This window comes from Drosophila suzukii, chromosome 3, assembly GCF_043229965.1.
Source record: "Drosophila suzukii chromosome 3, CBGP_Dsuzu_IsoJpt1.0, whole genome shotgun sequence".
Classification (NCBI taxonomy): Eukaryota; Metazoa; Arthropoda; class Insecta; order Diptera; family Drosophilidae; genus Drosophila; species Drosophila suzukii.
The window spans coordinates 24,206,601-24,224,794 of NC_092082.1; the positions used below are offsets into that span (position 1 = coordinate 24,206,601).

General features: G+C 41.1%; 2 protein-coding genes and 1 long non-coding RNA gene across 4 annotated transcripts; 1 reads left to right on the forward strand and 2 right to left on the reverse strand.

Moving 5' to 3' along the window:
- Positions 1-8,525: 8,525 nt before the first annotated feature.
- LOC139352900 (uncharacterized) lies at positions 8,526-9,327 on the reverse strand. The gene is made up of 3 exons (XR_011603944.1): positions 9,233-9,327; positions 8,948-9,131; positions 8,526-8,882 (listed from the first exon to the last, which is right to left on the reverse strand). It is a non-coding gene; the product is annotated as an uncharacterized lncRNA (long non-coding RNA).
- Positions 9,328-11,571: 2,244 nt separating this feature from the next.
- LOC108020322 (protein similar) lies at positions 11,572-14,695 on the reverse strand. Of its 2 annotated transcripts, none has more exons than XM_070995773.1 (5): positions 14,345-14,695; positions 14,148-14,289; positions 13,122-13,780; positions 12,908-13,061; positions 11,572-12,775 (listed from the first exon to the last, which is right to left on the reverse strand). In XM_070995773.1, the coding sequence occupies exons 1-5, from the start codon at positions 14,583-14,585 to the stop codon at positions 11,965-11,967; spliced, it is 2,007 nt and encodes a 668-aa protein (XP_070851874.1). In that variant the 5' UTR covers positions 14,586-14,695; the 3' UTR covers positions 11,572-11,964. The 2 variants fall into 2 exon arrangements, with proteins under 2 accessions (XP_070851874.1, XP_065720512.2); XM_065864440.2 differs by having other exon boundaries at positions 13,122-13,786; positions 14,345-14,694.
- A 243-nt stretch (positions 14,696-14,938) lies between these two features.
- Positions 14,939-18,166, forward strand: Gbeta76C (guanine nucleotide-binding protein subunit beta-2). The gene is made up of 6 exons (XM_036814811.3): positions 14,939-15,109; positions 15,855-16,300; positions 16,360-16,561; positions 17,165-17,294; positions 17,374-17,460; positions 17,647-18,166. Exons 1-6 carry the CDS (start codon positions 15,041-15,043, stop codon positions 17,751-17,753), a joined length of 1,041 nt encoding a protein of 346 aa, XP_036670706.3. The 5' UTR covers positions 14,939-15,040; the 3' UTR covers positions 17,754-18,166.
- The last annotated feature ends 28 nt before the right edge of the window (positions 18,167-18,194 follow it).

Below are 18,194 nucleotides of genomic sequence, written 5' to 3' on the forward strand. Positions count from 1 at the left end.
TGAAAATTTAATTTTTCCAGATCCCAACTCATGAAACTTACAATGTGTAATTGGCAGATGATGAAACCCCAAAAACCGTATTGTCTATAGCCCATCTTGTCCATTTGTTATCCCAGCTGATACTGATATCTTTGGAATGTGAAACGACCTGAGGAATGTTCCCCCACATCGCTCAACCCATCAATTCAGCCTGAGTAACGATTGTTTAATTGCCCATATGGTCTTGGCGTAAATATATCACTTTTACGCTATTTCTAGAAGTGCCCTTATGGTTCGTGCCCTTGCCCTTCGGCCTGTCTTCAGCCCCTTGAAAACATCAGCGAACTTTTGAACTCCACGCCGCCTTCGTCGTCCAATCCCCCGTTTTGGATTCGGATTCTCCCCAATTCCCCTCCTAAATGTCAATTGTCGTGCGTTGGCTGCTGCTTCTTTTGGGGCTGACTTAACCCCAAAGAGACCGTTGCACTTTTACGTGCGATTGTCACACCACTTGCTGGCAAGTAAGTAAAGTCCCCTCCCTTCAATCCGTGCAGTGAAAAAAAATGTGATGACAAATTTAATAATTTTTTAAGATCTTTTCACTTTATATTTTTATTTCTTTAAAAAAAATATTTCAGGGTGAAGGTGTTTTTTTTATTTGGATACAAAAAACTTAAATGTTATATTGGTTCATATTGGTACTCCTTGTTCTGAAGAATTTGCGGTCTTATTTTTTTGAAGAATGCATGCTCTATTTTAAGTAGTTACTACTAAAAAACTTACCAAGGTATCATAGAGCATATAGGTTCTTCTCCTTTTAACTACTATAAAATAAGTAAGAGGATACCAATTCGACAGTTAACATCGGTATGTCCTCGATGTAGTTCTCGAGTATATTCTTACCTATTTTCTTTTATAATTATTCACCACCCTTTAATGATCAGAAAATTCAGTGGAGCTAGCTTCTCAAATCGAACTATTTACTTTCGAGTCTGGTTTTTCCCTGTGCATTCTACTTCTCCCCTGGAAAACCCAGGGCTTTGTGTGAAGCGTCCTTTTGCCGCTGCGGCTACTCGTGTTGTTGCTGCTGTGTAAAGTAAAAATGTAAACTTCCAAGCCGCCAAAGCGGCCCCAAAACGAGAGTACCAAAAAAAGGCTGCATAGAGGGGGAGCCCCACGGAAAGTGGCCGTAGAGAGGGGAGTTGGCCAAGACAGTCCTAGCCAAAGCGACGTCGCTGCCTTTGCCGCCGTTGTCGTTGTCGGCTCACGACTGACATGGAGATATTTGCATATAAAATTGGTAATATGCAAATATTTTGATTGTCTTTGACTTTGTGCCTGCGCTTATAAAGAATCTTTGAGCTTGGTCGGGATTCGGCCTTTTTTTGTTCGAGTTGCAACAATTGAGCGCACAGTTGGAATTCCTCGGATCGCATCGCATTCGCAGCCGGACACAGCAGCCAAAACTGGAGCAGATACGGAGTTACACTGAGGTATGAATGGTTTGGGGTATGAAGTCAAAATTCTACTATTATCTATAGAGAATCCGAACCCCTAAGTGATTGCAAAATGTTTGTTTTAATAATATACTCCGTTTCTTTGATATGTGTATATATTTATGCATTGATCTTAGCTCTGTGTTTATCTAAATCTCCTTAGTTCTAAAATATAACTTTTTTAACGAAAGAAATAGGTAATATTTATTATACTTTACCATACCTAATAAATGTAAGGATTTACTGAAAAATATTATAATTTTGTAATAACGTTTTGGAATTATTATTTTATTTTGGGAAACAGTAAATATTTCGAAAAATTGAAACTGAAAGACAAAAGAAAGATAGTCAATTTTAATTGATCCTAGTTGTTATAAAGCTTAAACTAGTACAGCCATTATTCTTGTAATTTTGTTCAATATTAAACGGGCTAGAATATTTCTATATTTATTATGGTCTGAAATATATCTTATTTTTGAACGTGTAGCGTTTTCGAAAAGGGATCGGAAATGAAGGGGAACGGGTGGCATTGAATTGGCATAGTTGTTGTCAACTTGAAAAATTATTATCGAACACCTGTGTGTGTCTGTGTGGACTCCTCGGCTCTTGTAGTTGTAAGCGATTATATTCGCCTTTTTCCAGGGAAAACGGAAAAACAATATTTGTCCCTGTCGTAGTTTTTTCATACAATGGAGCTTGGAGCGTATGTAAATTGGTTTTGGGCTAGGTACTGCCACCGGCGAAAGAAAAGTGTTGCCCGTGGGGAATTAATTAGTCCGAGGGGTATGGAAACCCATTTTGCAGAGGTGAGTCCAAGTCCCTGCTCCTCTCCCAAATTTCCCCCTCGAAACTGCGTTTACGGTAGACACTCTGTCGACAAGACAGAGAGACGATGATGACGACGGAGGCTGAGAGGGAAAGCAGGAGAACGGGAATATGGCAAACGAAGTTGTTGACAAAAATTGAATACAATACGAGGGGCAAGCACCTAAGCGAAATGGTCAGACAGGCCATCCAAATCGATCTGCGACCAGTACGATGGGTCAGTAAAGGAAAATGGTAACCAAAAGGAAACCAAAGATTAAATCATGATTTTTAAAATTACATGGAACCTAAAAAATCTAGAAAATGCATATCAATTTTGATTATAAGAAAGATCAGAACTTTTTAACAGAAGTAATAGTCAGCTGTATATATCGCTCAAAACATAATATTTGTTAGTTAGTTATGCAGAATTGTTCTGTACGTAATAATCTATGTTGTAAAAACGTTTATCCTATATTTGATACCCGGAGCCAGAGTACTGTAACAACTTTACCTGATTCCTGGAAGAAATAAGGTAGTTCAAAACTTTAAATGAGTTTGTTTTGAACACGAAATTGTATTTTATAGGAAGAGTAATTTTATAATCTGCTTAATAATAGTAAGATTAAAATTTCTCGTTACAAAAGAGGATTATATTAGCTAAATTTATGGAAGAAATCCTATTTCTAATTAAACTTATCTTATATTTTAAGCATACTTAATGAATGTTGTTGTTAAAAGAACTGAACTAAATGGAAGTATTGATCTAATTTTATATGGGGGTTCATAGAACTGTTAGCTCATAGTAAGCACGGGCTTAAATTTAAAATTTAAAAACCATTTTACCCCACTGTGCAATTCATTTCCCTCCTTCAACCCTTCTGCTGCCGACTTTTCGAGACAGCATGGCTTGGCTTGGCCTTTTGACTTTGCCGTATCGAAAGCATCGGGCGCGGACTTTGGCGGAATGTTAAATGCTAAAAATGAACAAATAATGACGAATGCCGTCGAATACGTTGTCCAGGAGTCCTCGTCCTCATCGTCATCCTCATCCTTTGGTCCGCAACCAGCTTTTGCAAAAGCCGCGCGCGATTTTCGCTGGAAATCAATGCGAGGGGGTGAAAAAAGGCTTGAAGATTTATGCCCGCGCCATTGCGCATCATAAGCTGTCAGAATGCTTTTTCGGCGATTTATTAGCGCAAATTGAGTTTTAAAAGAAGCTCCAACCGGTGGAAAAATAATACCTGGGCTAGAGGCCCTGGAGGATTTATAGTTCGGCGACAAGTGTCGGGTTTGCCGGGCTGTATCCATGCTGCTGTCCACGTTCATGCAAAACACACACAATCTGTCCGCATCCCATCTTCGGCCGGAGTTGCAGCTGCTGGCCATGTAAAAGTCTTTTGGCCAAGTCTCGACTGCTGCCACTTGACTGCCGGCATGTCAACAAATAAATCGTCATGTAAAAATGGCATTTTAAATTGTTTCTGACGTTCGAACAGGGGCTGTCAATGAAATGAAATGCACACACAGCGAAATCGCGATAGCCGTCTCAATATCGTACTTTGCCTACCGACTTGTCGCGCTGAGGTTGCAGTTGCAGTTGCAATTGCAACTGCAATTTCCATTGCACTGCGGCCACTTGAGCAGCGCTTTCAATATGCATTCAATAGTCCCGGTGACACCGGCAATTGCTGTGAGCCCGGCATTACCAGATGTGGTCCGACTGGCCATGATCATAAACCAAATCGAACTGAAAGCCTCGATTGCTCATTTCTGCCAGTTGTTGTACTGCAGTTGATTAATGATAATGATGTCGGCTTCGAGACAAATTTATTGCAAGCAAATCGTTTATGAGTAGATTTTTAGGCATTGAAAGCAACTTTTGGCGCAATGCCATATAAATTATAGATAATTATAAATTCAATTAAGGTGTTCTATTATTTAGATTAAACATTTATTTAATTACATTCAAGTTTTGACCTAAACTTTGATTCATTTAGTTCAGACCTCCCAGAACAACTAAGGGCTTAATTTTTATAGACTGCATTATACAACCACTATTTTAAATTCACAAATTTCAAGTTAGTTTAATTTCCAAGAATACAAAAAAACTTTTTTTTATTTATCCTTTTTAGAATTTTGTACATGATAACATATACATAATATCATTTTTTGTTTTCAATTGAAATCATATAATATAATTTGTAAATCTTTTTAATGTCTTTGATAATTGCGATGACTAAACATTGCGCATACGCCTCGTATGACCCAGTTTTAAAGTTTAACTATTTCTCGAGACGTTGACCCAGCAGGTTTCCTTACATTCGGCCCACTCATTTATCAAGCTTAAAAGACTTTCATGTAAATGTTTGTGGACCCCCGCAAAGCGAACTCTGATTACTGGCAATTTTTTCGCACATTCACGGAAGGAGAAAGTGCCACCCCTGGCAAAAAAGGCACATAAAATTAATAAGGATGTAAGGAGGCTGTGAGGAGTAGGCCTAGGAAACGAAGTTCTACCAAGACGTGGGCGGTAGTTGGATGTTTGTGGGGGCGCATGCTAAATTATAACCATATGAATTATGATATTAATTTCAATGCGGCGGCGTTTGTTAATGTGACATGTAATGTGCCTGTTATTACCTTAAGATTATGATTACTGGCCGGCCTGTGCCGCTAGGTGCCCCTCACATGTGGCGATGTGTGGTGCCCCGCTGGGTGCTCCTGCTCCTGCTCCTGCTCCTGTGCCCTGTGGCTTGTGCCCGCCTGCAATGTGTGGCATTTTCATTTAAATGGCTGCCCACAAAGGTAATTGAAATGTGGCTGTGGCCCAGGCTCAGGCCGGTAGTTTCGGCCCTTTCCCCGGACTGCCCTCGACTTGTTTGTCTTGGCAACACCTTAAAGAGTTGAAAGAGCTCCACTCAGAGCACCCAGCAAGCGGTCCGCTACTTGTTTTTATACCTACCCTACCATCCCGCCGATCGCTTCACTTTCCAGCGGTGCCCCAGCTCGTTTTTTGCCGCCTCGCGAGTTGATTTTGTTGTGCCGATGGAGCGGAGGAAATGTCTCGCCTAAGTGGCCTCATTTTGACATCTTTCTCGGCCCGCAAGGACCGAGGCGAGTGATACATGCGGGCCTTGTCTGCAATAAATACTTAATGCCTTCCAAAAATACACACATTAAAGGTCGGAGTCGGACTTCAATGCATTGACATCTTCATCTGCTGCGCGGCTGCCTCCGGTTCCTTGGTTCCTTCTGCAGCTCGGGCTCCATCTCCCTTGCTCGGTTTCCATTGCCATTTTTGGTATTTCAATTAAATTTTTTTATGACAACATCAAAACTCTATCATAATTCTAAATGGCCTGACATGAGCTTTTCGTTCCTGAGCGCGAGTGTTTTTTCCCCGTTTATAAAGATTCCTGGACAGTTTTTGGGACAGAGGTTGGGACGAGGAGTACTAAGCAGGAACTCAGTTCTATACAAGATTTTAGGAATGATTGTATTGAAAAAACTCATAAAGGGGTATAGCCCTAAAACATTTAATCATAATTATTTATTATTCGTAATTCATTTAAAAATGCGTATTATCACTAGCGAAATAAACTTAACGCGTATATTAAACACTTGTTAAAACTAAACTGGCTATTATAATGTATTAATATCATATTATAGGAAAAGGTTATTTGAAGGTAAAGTACAAGTAAAATTATGAAGCTAGAATAAGTAAGACCATGTTTATACTTTATTTCTTTATCGAATTGTCCAGGCTAATTTGATTTAAGGAAATACTCACCCAATTCAAAACTTGATCATTTTACGAAACATTTTTTTATAAAATATGCCGATTTAGCCTGCTCTCAGAACTCTTCATGCCGCCCCTCTCCTGGACGTTTGTTTTTATTGCTACCTTGATGCTTTTTGTCAGTAATTGTAATGGGCTGGACAAAGGCAGCGGCACTTGGGCCCGAAACTCCCGACCGTTTCACTAGAGAACTGACTGGATGGATCTCTCGGCTTTTTGCTCGTTTAATGATGTGTGAGCCTGGAATTTTGCGCGCGGTGTCTGTGAAGTGGTGACTGGGACTCGGGACTCGAAACTTGAGACTCGGGACTGGCATACCAATTTATAATTTCTTTTAATAAAGTTGACATTTTGCCAGAGCCGGTGATGGTTTTTGTGCGTCTGCGACGAGTGGATCATGGATCATGATCTTGGGTCCAGGGATGCGGCGATGACTGTTCGATGTTCAGGTTTCAGGTGTTGGAGCTTGTCGCGCCTGGCATTTTGGCACTTTCGCAGCCTGGTTTCAAAACCCTTGCACCCCCGCCCCGAATTTCCCCCACCATATGGTTTTTGGGATATCCTGCGGCATATGCGGGAAAAGTCACCCCGCTAAACGGTTCCCAAATGCCTTCCGCTCTCCACACACGTGTCTGCAAATTCCGCAAATATCCGTTATCCGTTTCCTTTGTCTGAGATTTATTTGTTCCATTCTTTGGCGCGTTATCAGCATGTGCAAATCTTCAAAATTTAAAAATAAAATACAACGAAAAAATCACGAAACTTCTCCATCCCCAGCTGAGCATTAGAAAGTTGTGTTCCATGCGATGCTTTGACCATATTAGCACCCAATTCGTTAGGTACATCCACAAACTTCCACCCCGCAAATGTGCGCTTTATCTGTTTTCCCGGAGAGAAAAAAGGTTGCGATTCGCTTTAAACTAAGGCACTAAGCACTTTTACCGCTGTTTGTCTCGCTGCCCAACTTTGTCAAGCGCGCATAACAAAGTGTTATGTGTCTTGTAACTAACACTATGTGGCTTGGACTGTGGAACGAAACGTACCCCCAAAGTAGACCAAGCGAGGGGTGGAACAGTGGGACTACAAATTGCGACATAGTATTGAGATGTATGAGGTAAAAATAAATCGAAAACATTACATAAAATAAAATGTAAATATACAAGTTTTGTGTTAATTAATATTGACAATTAAGCTTAAAACCTATTCAAAAGAATCTTAGAAGGATTAAATTAAGCTGCCACTTGGGTAGCATATTAAAAAGATAAAAATCAAGAGACAAGTAAATTAATTTAACAACATAAAGTGAAAATTGGTATGTGTAAATTGTAAATTCAGAGGTAAAAATTATATTATATGGAATATATTTTTAAAGACTGTGAATATCACGAATCAGATGTCAAACACTATTTATTTTGAAAACTTGAATTGGAATTAAATTTGATTCAAACTAATAAATAAAATAACCTTCAAGGACCGATTTTAACTTGGACCCAGTGTGCCACCAGTTCTTCCCACCATCTTCTGTATCCTTTATCCGGCCCCAGAAGAGTGTGAGAAAAGTACATTTTTCAAATGCTACATTTCCCGTTGCCTGCTTTTCGGGGCGAGTGAAAGTGTGGACACTTCCCGGCCGGTAACCCATTCCACACCCCTTCACTTTATTTTTATAGTTTGGCTAGGCGAACCCGAAAACAACCCACCCAACCCACCGGCCCCACCCACTTTTGGCAGTGCGGTCGTTTTGTTTTCTGGCCCATTTGCGGGGCGAACTTTTGTATCAAGTTGTAAATTTGGCGATTAGCACCCCTCGGCGAGTTTCCGAACTCGGAGATGGATATGGTTATGGAGACAGAGATGGAGATGGACCTGGAGCTGGAGCTGGAGGTGGAGATGGAGCTGGCTTCGAGGCCGTTTCTAACAGCCGCACACTAAAGCTTCTTGACAAGATGCGCGTCGGCTGATAAGTTGCATGTGGAATTAGCATAGGTTTGGCCTCGGACCCAGCTCCACACACCAGCAGCAGCAACGGCGGCAACATCCCGACACAGCAGCAACATCAGCGGCCCGGCAGCAACATCGAACGGGCGACGATCTTGTCGCTAAGCTTTATGAATAAAACATTTTCGGCGGTGAACGTGGTCAACAGTAGCTGCCAGTGGCACGTCCATTGGCCAACTCGGTATTGGGACTGGGGACTGGGGACTCCGGGTCCGAACTCTCGAGTCGCAGTTGCTACAAATGTTTTACAAGCTTTTCAGCGCTTTGCTGTTGCCATTGTTGCTGGCTCAGTTCCCGGAAACAATTCAGTTTAACAGAGAGACAGCGAAAAGGAGTTGGGCAGTTCTGCAGTTCGGCCGCTGGAGGGAAAAGTGCATCGCATATCGGACAATAAATCGTGAATGGTTTCGGCCAAACTGAATGCCGATGCCTCGATTCCGATTCACTGCGCCACTTGCATTTGCTTTATGATATGAGGCCTGTCGCTGACATTTGGCTTGACTTTATTTATGATAACAGTTTGCTGCGAAAGGAGTTGGGGCCGCATCCACATCCACATCCACATTCACTCAACAGTTTGTCAGCATTTTGTCTTTCTATCTGGCCATCTTCCTGACCCAAAGCTGCAGGCGGCTCCAGCTTTTTGAATTTTTTCATAATTCTTCTCAGGCAGGAAATGAGTTTCGAACGTATTCCTTCTTCCATCCCATTTTTTTCGGGGCCAGCCCTTGGGCGTGAATGCGGTGAGGCGTCTCCGTAATCGTGGCAAATTTGATATACTTAATGCCAAGGATGGGCGCCTTCTGGAATGAGTTGCAAATTGGTTTAACTGTGTCTGAACTGTGTCCTGCTGAAGTGTGATACTTACAAGCTGCCCGCAGGCAATAAAAATGTGGATTTTTATGTGCTTTTTATGATTTCTCTTCTCGGATAGAACGAACCCGTTAAATGAGCCGCGAAAATAGTTTCCGTGGCCTGGAAATTGCAGGGAAAGGTCCCATAATGCGATAAGGTGAGTGACGATAAATATTATTACGGATTTACTTCAGAGGCTGAAAATGGAATTTAAGTTTTGAAAAATGGTAAAGGTTTCTGCAGGATGATATAAATGGATGCAAAAAGTTGTAAGGATGTTGAAAATGTTAAGTCTTACCGATTCCAAATTAGTTGTGAATTTAAAATCAGGTTGATTTTTGAAATCGATGGATGTTGTAAGTCGACTTTGGTTTCTAATAAATAAAACATGCATAAATAGATCAAATTAATATATGGCGAAAACGGAGGAGCTTAACTACTCCGTATTACAAATAAACTAGCTCTATCAAAACTATGTTTTTTTTCTTATACGGGCCGACTAGGCCCGTTTCGACTTTTGTACTATATTGTATATTCTACCTGCAATAAAAGGGGCGTTTGGAAAAGCCTCATGCTGATTCTGTCGAACTTTCACTATTAGAATTTTCTTTATTTCCGAACAAAATCCTTTGGTAGTACATACAATACAATTTCATACAGTCTCCGTAAGTCGAACTTCAATAACTCTAATTAATCTATAACTCGATCCAAATGGTTATCCACGCATTTTGAGTTCCATCAGTCGAAATATGAAGTGTATATTGAAGTAATTTTTACAGATGATATATTACTTAGTATATGGGTATCCTTTTTTATTTAAGCCAATAGGCTGTGGCTTCAAGCAAATTTAATATTTATAAGCCAAATTATGTATACAAACGAACTCAAAATTAAATTTATAAAATTAAAACTAAATTACATCAACTCGAATTTTTTACATGGTTGACTATGATTTAAGCTATGGAAGTCAGTCTGTAGTCTTAAGTTTGCGTAGCATCCCGCAAATGGTCATGACTAGATCAACTCGTTAAGTCCAAGAAATGCCTCGTTACAGCAAAATAATAATATCCATTGAAAGGGTACGCCTAGGTCCACTTAAAAATGGTCCGAGTTAAGAAGTTCGAATGTACATTTTGTTACTATATCTAATTATAGCCATGCAGTGGGTGTTATAGTTTGCAACTAAGTAAAAAAGACAGCCGAGTGGATCTTCCATGTCCGCAAAAACTTGTCTGTCTACCATAAAGTAATCTGGCTGGCAAGCAGTATATTAAATTTGTATTTCTATAATACAATATTTTTCAATTTTTATAAAAAAAAAGTAGTATAAGTAAAAGGCTTACGTTTCAATAATGAGAGCATCTCAAAAAATTACAAAGAAATTTGTATTTCTACATATTTGACAAAAAATAATAAATTAGTATAAATATACAATTTATGGGCTTTCTGTATGTCGAAAATGAATATTTCAGTCCATCGTCCACCTGTCCCCATCGACGACCAACCCAAACCCACATAATTTTAATTAAAACTCGCGCACTCAACCATTTAGCAAAGAATGGAAATTAATTTGCAAGCGCAAACAGAATAAACCGAACCAAGGCCCAAACCACCGAACCAATGGCAATTGGCAATGGCCACATGGTAAAGGAATCAATCAGGCGTGGAGCCCATGGCAAATATTTCCCATTTCCAGATGCCGAAGTGCGCTAGGTCTGATTAGCCCCGGCAATCGGAACTTCCGCCTGAAAATGAAAATGTTTATTAAAAAATTTTCACTTTTACATAAATTTTCCGAGCGGCTGCAGCAGCGACGGAGCAGCAGGTAGCAGCTGGTGCCATCTGACATCGGGGATGGCCACACCCAGTGTTTCCCAGTTGGAACCGCCCCCGTTTTCCGACTTATATACGGGCGGCACTACGGTTGTCTCACTCGAACAGTCCACCCATTGGATGCGTCTCTCGAACCGGTTTCTGCCCAATGCCAAAGGAGACCATTTTTGGTGGCACGAGCAGAGAGCTGTGTGTAAATTTATATAGTACGTGTACATGGGGAGTACGTACTCCTATGTACGACGGAGATCTGGGGGTTGGGTTGCCTCTGCAAGTGCTCCACTTGAAGGCAGCTGCTCCTACGCTTTGTCGTTTGTCTAAATGTTTGTGTTGAGCTGCGGGAATCGTCGATGGGTGTGGATTGGGGTTGTATGTGGGTGGACGGGGAATTCCTGGTCCAGAATGGGCCCTGGGAATGGGGACTACCCAAAAGCAAGCTACATCAACTACCAGTTCTAACTACAAGATACATTGATTTCTATACCCTGTATGGGGTTGAATTCGCGGAATACATTTCTAGGTGTATTCTTGCGAAACACACTATGAAAAAATATAGACAGCTTTAAATAAAATGTATCATGTAAGAATGCCTTTGTAGCTCATATAGACTAATCATGTTATTGTAGGAACTTGACTTCAATATTCCAATTACTTTCTAAGACAATTAAATACCTTGAGCATTCTTACAAAGCATTCTTTTATTGTGGAAAATGGTTCAAGTTTCCCAATAACAGATTTCATTATCCCCATCAGAATTGTAAATACACAAAGTACTATACTCCACCTCCACATCTTTCTCCTTAGTTGTTTTAAAAATATATATTTTTTGCTTTGACATTGTACGAATTGTTTACAATTGATTTGGTTACAAATATTTAAATAATAGTTTGCATTTTTAGTTCCGGATCCGGCAGATCAAGAATTATACTAAGCTAATAAACACTATTTCTTTCCGTTTTTGTTGGATTTTGGTCTATGTACACGTAACATTTTAAGTTTCGCCCTTGAGCTGCTTAAGCAATCGATTTTAAAAGTTCACAAATTTAAAAGAAATTTTACAAAAGTATCAACTTGTCTAGAAATTAGAAAAACACTTTCGAAATAACACTTAAAATCTACGATGAATCGCCCTGAAACCGTTGATGGTCCGCTCAAGCTTCTTATTCTTCTCTAGGTAGCTGGAGGCTACTAGCGATGCTAGTGGTTCCTCAGTGCCTCGTTAATGACACGCAGAATTTCAATTTGCAGTTCGGTAAAAGCCACCGGCTCCAGCTGAGCATTTCGTATCTTCATGGCCACTGCCTTGAAAAACGCACCAATTTCATCATCCTCTCCAGAATTGTGGCCATTGCTAGGAGGGAACTCCATGTGGTTGGGTTTGTTAGGCGTGATGGGCGCCGAGTGGTAGCGAGATGTGGAAGTAGAGCTGGGAGTAGTGGCAGCATTCTGGTAACGAGGAGTGGTGGGAGTCTGTATCTCCAACTTTTGATACTCTCCAGTTGATTGTAGTTGCTGCTGCTCCAGGCTGGTGGCTCCTTCGCTAAGCGTCTCTTGCTTGGTCATAGAACTCGTTACGCTTTGAACAGCCATGTAAACGGGTCCATCGTCGTGATCATAAGTCATTACATGCTGCTCTTGCTGCTGAGGAGTTTGTTCCGCCGCCGTTGTGGTTTCCATCTCCTCGTCCTCGTCGTCTTCCTCCTCATCATCATGATGTGCATCCCCATTGATGTAGTTCTCGATATCCATGTCGTCGTAGGTGGCCACACACAGCTCACTGGCCTGTTGTTGCTGCTGCTGCTGCTCCTCCTGCTGTTGCTGTTGTTGCTCGGCCTTGTGTGGTCCCGTCAAATGAGGAAGGGCGGGCATATTCAGCTGGGAGCTCGACGAGGACGACTCTAATGTGCTTTGCTGGTTGGGCGGCGAGTGGGAGTGGACCATCTGCTCCTCCAGTTCTCGCACTGGGTCATTTTTGGGTAGCAGCATACTGAGCTGCGCATCGCTATCCCTGAAAGGTTGTAAATAATTATTAGTAGTTATATAAGTAGTTATATAAGTTTCTAAGTTAAATAAGGAAATGTATTGGTGTTATGAATGAAGTTGGGATGACAGTTTTTTAAAATCACAAAAGCGTTCTTACAGCGTCTTTTGTTGTATGTACTTTTGCAGAAAACTGAGCGAGTCATAGTGCTTCCAACGCGAAGTGGCGTCTATGTGCATCAGTGTCCTTAGTCGCTTGTGCTCTCGTGCATATTGGTCCCTTAGAGCCTTCCACTTCAGCCGACACTGTTTAACTGAAATAGTTAATGCAGATAATTAATCTGGGTCAATCACCGTATTTATTTATTTAATACCCGACTTCTTCAGCTTTCTGGCGATTTCCTCCCAAACCTCCATCTTGAGCTTGGCATTGCGATAGTTCTCGTTGCCGTAGTTGTAGATCATGTCCTCCTGCTGGATCAGCGTAATCAGTTCTTTTTCAAAGTAGCTCTCCATGTTAAGGAAGGTATGTATGGGATCGTCGTCCTCTTCCTCGGCATTAGTCGATTGATTGTGCGCAGCAGAAGTGCCGGATACGGTCGAGGTTACTGTTGCTGCCGAGTTTGACTGATTAGCGGCATTCACGCAGTCCACTATTTCATTGTAGAGAGTGTCTACCACAGTGGTTGTGTTAGCGGATCCACACTGCACTATGATTGAAGGAGTAGCACCGCCACCAGCATCGGTTAGATAGTTCCAGCTGCTTTCCTGCTGAGTCTGCATTTGTGGCTGCTGCAACACGGCTCCAATATGGCTGGCCAAGAAATTAGCTGCGGGCTTTTTGTCGGCAGAACTGGACGAGCTGAAGCTACAGTTATCCAGCAGTGTGGAGGCACTGGCATCTTCAATCTTAATGCTGCCGGAGAGGTTGAGGTTCTGGCTGCTGCTGTTGCTGCTAAACGATGTACTCATTGGCAGCGATATGGGTGCTGTCGTAGAGACGATGCCATTAGTGCTTTGTCCAGACCTTCCCCTGTAACTGAGGAATTTAGGTTAGTTATAGGTATCTAAGTAAAGGTCAAAATTCCAAGTATTTGAAAAAGAGGAATGATCGGCCCATAATATTCTTAGATAAAGTTCAGTAAAATACTTTATTGAATGGTTCCTAGCATAAGGAACACAGTAAAATACTATGAATCACAGTTTGGTAGCAGTATCCGAAGAACTTAAACCTGTTCATAAACTTGTATTATATAAAAGTGTTTCGAAGTGGTCAAACTTCTATGGAAAAGGCCTGCAAATTCCTGATATTATTCTGTCTTTGATAGTTTCTATTTAGAAGCAGGGTGTTCAGCTAAGGAGATCATACTTTAGGTTACTCGATTGCCTCCCCAACTTACTTCCTTGCCAGCGCGTATGGACGCAGGAAGTCCAGCTCCTTGAAGTACTTCCACTTGACCGCTTTGGCACAGGCCTTGGCGCGTTTGAGTTCCCGGCAGTACTGATCCCTCATCGCCTTCCATTTGGACTTGCACTGCACATCTGCGTAAAAGAATTGGGGTAATCTTTGGAGGGGGAGCCACTGGGACCAACTCACCTGACCAACCCACGTTGCTGCCGATCTCCAGCCATTTCTCGTCCTTGGTCTTGGTGCTGCGGTAGTTGGGGTGCTTGGGGTTGTAGAGCGACTGCTCCTGGGAGACCAGCGAGATGAGGATCAGCTCCTTGGGAATGCTGACCACATTCTCGCCCAGACTCGCGTCTATGCTGAGATTCACGAGCTGCTGCTGTGGCTGCTGGTGCTCCTGCAGCTGGTTGGCACATGGCAGCGTCTCCATGGCGTGCCTACTTTGCGTCCATGCTGGCGGTGTGTTTATTTGGGTAATTTTTATAAATAAAAGCAGGAAAAACAAAAATGAGGTGACCGAACAGCTGGGTAATTAGAGAGACCAGATTCGACTCGTTCATATTGGGGAACATCTAGCAGCCGCCGTCCTGGTCACCCTAATCAGCTCAGTGTTGTAAAAGAGGCGTTTATTCTGCTAAGTTGGCAGCCCGCCTAACAATTTATTTTGATTTTTGGCGCCCAAAATTTGTCTTTGTATATATTTGTATTTAACGGCTAATCCAATTAGCTAATTGCATTACCTCTAAGGAAAAAAGAAAACATCATAACAAGCAGGCGAAACAAATTGTTTAACACTCAGTTTATTGTGCGACGCGGTGCGGTTTAAAACTATAAATATTCTTCTGGCAAATATTGCTCCCGGGTACCTTTAATTAATGCTCAATCATGCCAAAAATTGATCCCGAAACACAAAAACTATACGACGAAATCAATGGCATGATACAGAAGTTTAAGGTGAATAGTTCCTTGAGATACGCACTGAACTACTAACTGAATTACCAAACGAATAAAACATTAGAAGAAAAATACAAAAGCAATATGAATTTATAAAATACAATATAAATCTAATAATTACCGAGAATTTAATATTATAATATTTAAAACCTACATTTTAACAAATTGGAATTAAAAAGAACAACATATGAAATATGTAACAATATTTTACGTTTCGGTGTACGTACGTAAATATTGAGGTCTCGGAATTATGCTTAGAAAAGATACCCGAAAGTTGGAAAATTCGCTACTTTTGACCGATTTTGGAATTTAATTGTACCATCCCCTTTTTTAGTAGGTGATGTAAAATTTTAACTTCGTTTAAAGACTTGAATTCTCAGTAGGTCATGGTTTTGAAGATATCTAAAACCAAGAAGAAGAAATGATAACATCAATATTAAACATTTAGGCCTTTTTCTGGAAAATTCTTTCTTTATAAGTCATTTTTCCAGGACTCTTAAGTGTTTAACCATTAAGACGGGGAAAACAAGAGTTTGGACGCATTTCCGTTCTTAGCTCGAACGCATAAAAATTTGATTATTCGTAAAATGACGTAACCGATAATTAGTAAATTGAATAATACTTTTTCAGTTTTTGCCATCTTAATTGGTTTCAAGACACATGCATGTATAAATGTGAGATGATTGAGGACTTTCCTATCAACCAAATTGTATTAATCAAAAAAATCACCACCTTTATTTGTTAGGATGATCAAAAAGCGAAAGCGGACTGCACGTTGGCTGACAAATGCGGCGACATGGGAGATGTGCCCAAGATTCGATTATCATCGAAGAAGATCCTCAAGGGCCACATCAACAAGGTGAACTCTGTGCATTTTGCCGGGGACTCGCGTCACTGCGTCACGGGATCCCTGGATGGAAAGCTGATCATCTGGGACACCTGGACCGCCAATAAGGTGCAGATCATCCCGTTGAGATCCGCCTGGGTGATGACGGTGGCCTTCTCGCCGTCAGGCAACTTCGTGGCCTGCGGAGGAATGGACAACCAGTGCACCGTTTATGACGTGAACAACCGAGATGCCTCCGGAGTGGCCAAAATGGTCAAGGAGCTGATGGGCTACGAGGGATTCCTCAGCTCCTGCCGTTTCCTGGATGACGGCCATCTGATCACCGGCTCGGGTGACATGAAAATGTGAGATACTACAAATGATATCACAGAAATGTTTACCAGCGAATGTGAATTTATAACAGCTGCCATTGGGATCTGGAGAAGGGCGTCAAGACGATGGATTTCAATGGACATGCTGGAGATATAGCTGGCTTATCGCTGTCGCCCGATATGAAGACTTATATCACTGGCTCTGTGGATAAAACTGCCAAGTTGTGGGATGTACGCGAAGAAGGCCACAAGCAGATGTTTTTCGGCCATGACATGGACGTGTCCTCCGTCTGCGTAAGTAAATATGTTTAGTATTTCCTAAAATCCCCTATTAACTATGTATAAGACATAAAATCCTTTTTTTTTATTATACTCGCTACTCATTTTAGAGTACTTAGTTTGTTTATAAGTGATAATTCGTCATACAAAACAATTTTAATAGGTATTGATAGTATCGATATTGAATTAGTATACATAAAATATAAGTGGTAGGTATGTAAAATAATTCCTTATTATTATAAATGCTCTAAGTTTGTTTATTATAATATAGTTTTCTGTTTTAAACTATTTAACTAAATTTGTATAAATGAAATCGAGAAAGCTGGAATTTAAAAATAAAGCTATTAAATCAACAAAATCATATTTATAAGGGGCAGTCACACAAATAACCAAAATTTTGAAAACATTTTTAGGTGTTTAAAAGTATGCAGTGAAAAACGGATAGTCGTATTTCATATTGAAATCATTTTAAATAACTACAAATATATTGTTGCATACTTTTAGACACCTAAAACATAATTTTATCCCATATGTAAATAATAAAAATAAACATCGTTTTAATTTAATTTATATTTAGCATAGTTTCTTATAAAAATGTCCTTACTTTCACCTTTTCAGTACCATCCCAATGGCCTCGGGTTCGCCTCCTGCTCGGAGGATCAGACCGCGCGCATGTACGACTTGCGGTCGGACCAGCAAATCGCGCTGTATGAGCCGCCCCAGAAGAACACGGGCTTCACTTCGTGCGGTGGGTTCCACGTCTTAGTCGGCGGCCTCGGTCGCCTTGACTTTTGACAGGTTTTAATCTGATTTCGTGTCCTCATTAGCTCTATCGACCAGCGGGCGCTACCTCATGTGCGGCGGCATTGAGGGCAACGTGCACTCGTGGGACACGATGAAGCAGCGGCACACGGGTGGGTATTGGGTATTGGGCAGTGGGTAGTGGGTAGTGGGCATTGGCTACTGGGGATTGGTATCCATTGCACTTGGCGGATTCCGCGATGTGGAATGCGGCTGGAACTGGGTAGCATAATGCTCAGACTGGCTCTTGACTTACATCGATTTGTTGACTCCCCTTTCCACTTGGCATTCCTTCGCAGGCACACTGTCTGGTCACGAGAACCGCATCACTTGCATCAGCCTGTGCCCCAATGGCATGTGCCTAGCCTCCACCAGTTGGGATCAGCAAGTGCGTCTGTGGCTCTAATCTGGAGTGACCTGGGTTCAATTTCATCGAAAACTAAAGGCAACGTTTATGCGTGCGATTTGTTTGCAAATTCAAAGTGCATAGTTCTTGTAATTTCCTGGCAATTAACGAAGAGATTTTACTAAGTTTTGAAAAGGTAATTTCCCTTGATTTCTGAACTAACAAGATTATTGATAAGGAAACTAAAATTACCAAATTTAGCTCAATTATTTGTTTGATCCTTAGTTTGAATTAAGCTTTTTTCTGACTAGTATAAATATTTGCAAGTTGAGAAACCAGTGCACTTGCAAACAAAGCGTGCGTATAATTATAACAATAAATATCTTAATTTACTAACGAGTACGTAGCCTCCAGTTACTAGAAAGTGCAAATCGAAAGTGCGATAATAAAATGTATGAAGTAGTACTACCAAACTAAGCCGTCTTTTTAATTATTCATATT